Source organism: Cystoisospora suis (assembly GCF_002600585.1).
Source record: "Cystoisospora suis strain Wien I chromosome Unknown contig_6297, whole genome shotgun sequence".
NCBI lineage: Eukaryota > Apicomplexa > Conoidasida > Eucoccidiorida > Sarcocystidae > Cystoisospora > Cystoisospora suis.
This window is the reverse complement of record NW_027159086.1, coordinates 3,467-3,698: the sequence shown is the minus strand read 5'-3', so window position 1 is coordinate 3,698 and position 232 is coordinate 3,467. Positions and strand designations below refer to the sequence as shown.

The 232-nt window shown below is 43.1% G+C and overlaps 1 protein-coding gene across 1 annotated transcript in view; it reads left to right on the top strand.

The window, feature by feature from the left end:
* The window catches only part of CSUI_009905 (afg1 family protein), a gene marked incomplete at its 3' end in the record, with an annotated part of 3,922 nt that overhangs the window by 535 nt on the left and 3,155 nt on the right, over positions 1-232 (top strand). The window contains exon 2 of the mRNA XM_068070014.1: positions 49-194. Coding sequence (XP_067918010.1) covers positions 49-194 — 146 coding nt within the window. The remainder of the gene's footprint in view (positions 1-48; positions 195-232) is intronic.

Sequence of the window (232 nt, the reverse complement as noted above, 5' to 3'; positions counted from 1 at the left end):
GTATGTCTGTATATTTTGGTGTGTATTGTATTGTATTGTTGCTTATAGTATGGGGCTATAGTAGTGGCCACATCCAACAGGCCTCCTTCAGAGCTTTATGCAGGAGGCCTGAATCGCGATCGATTCCTGCCTTTCATCGATCTCCTTCTTGACTGCTGCGAAGTCTTTCATATAGAAACTCGGAAAGATTACAGGTAGGCAACTCTTCGCTCTCCTTTCTCTTTCTTTCTTT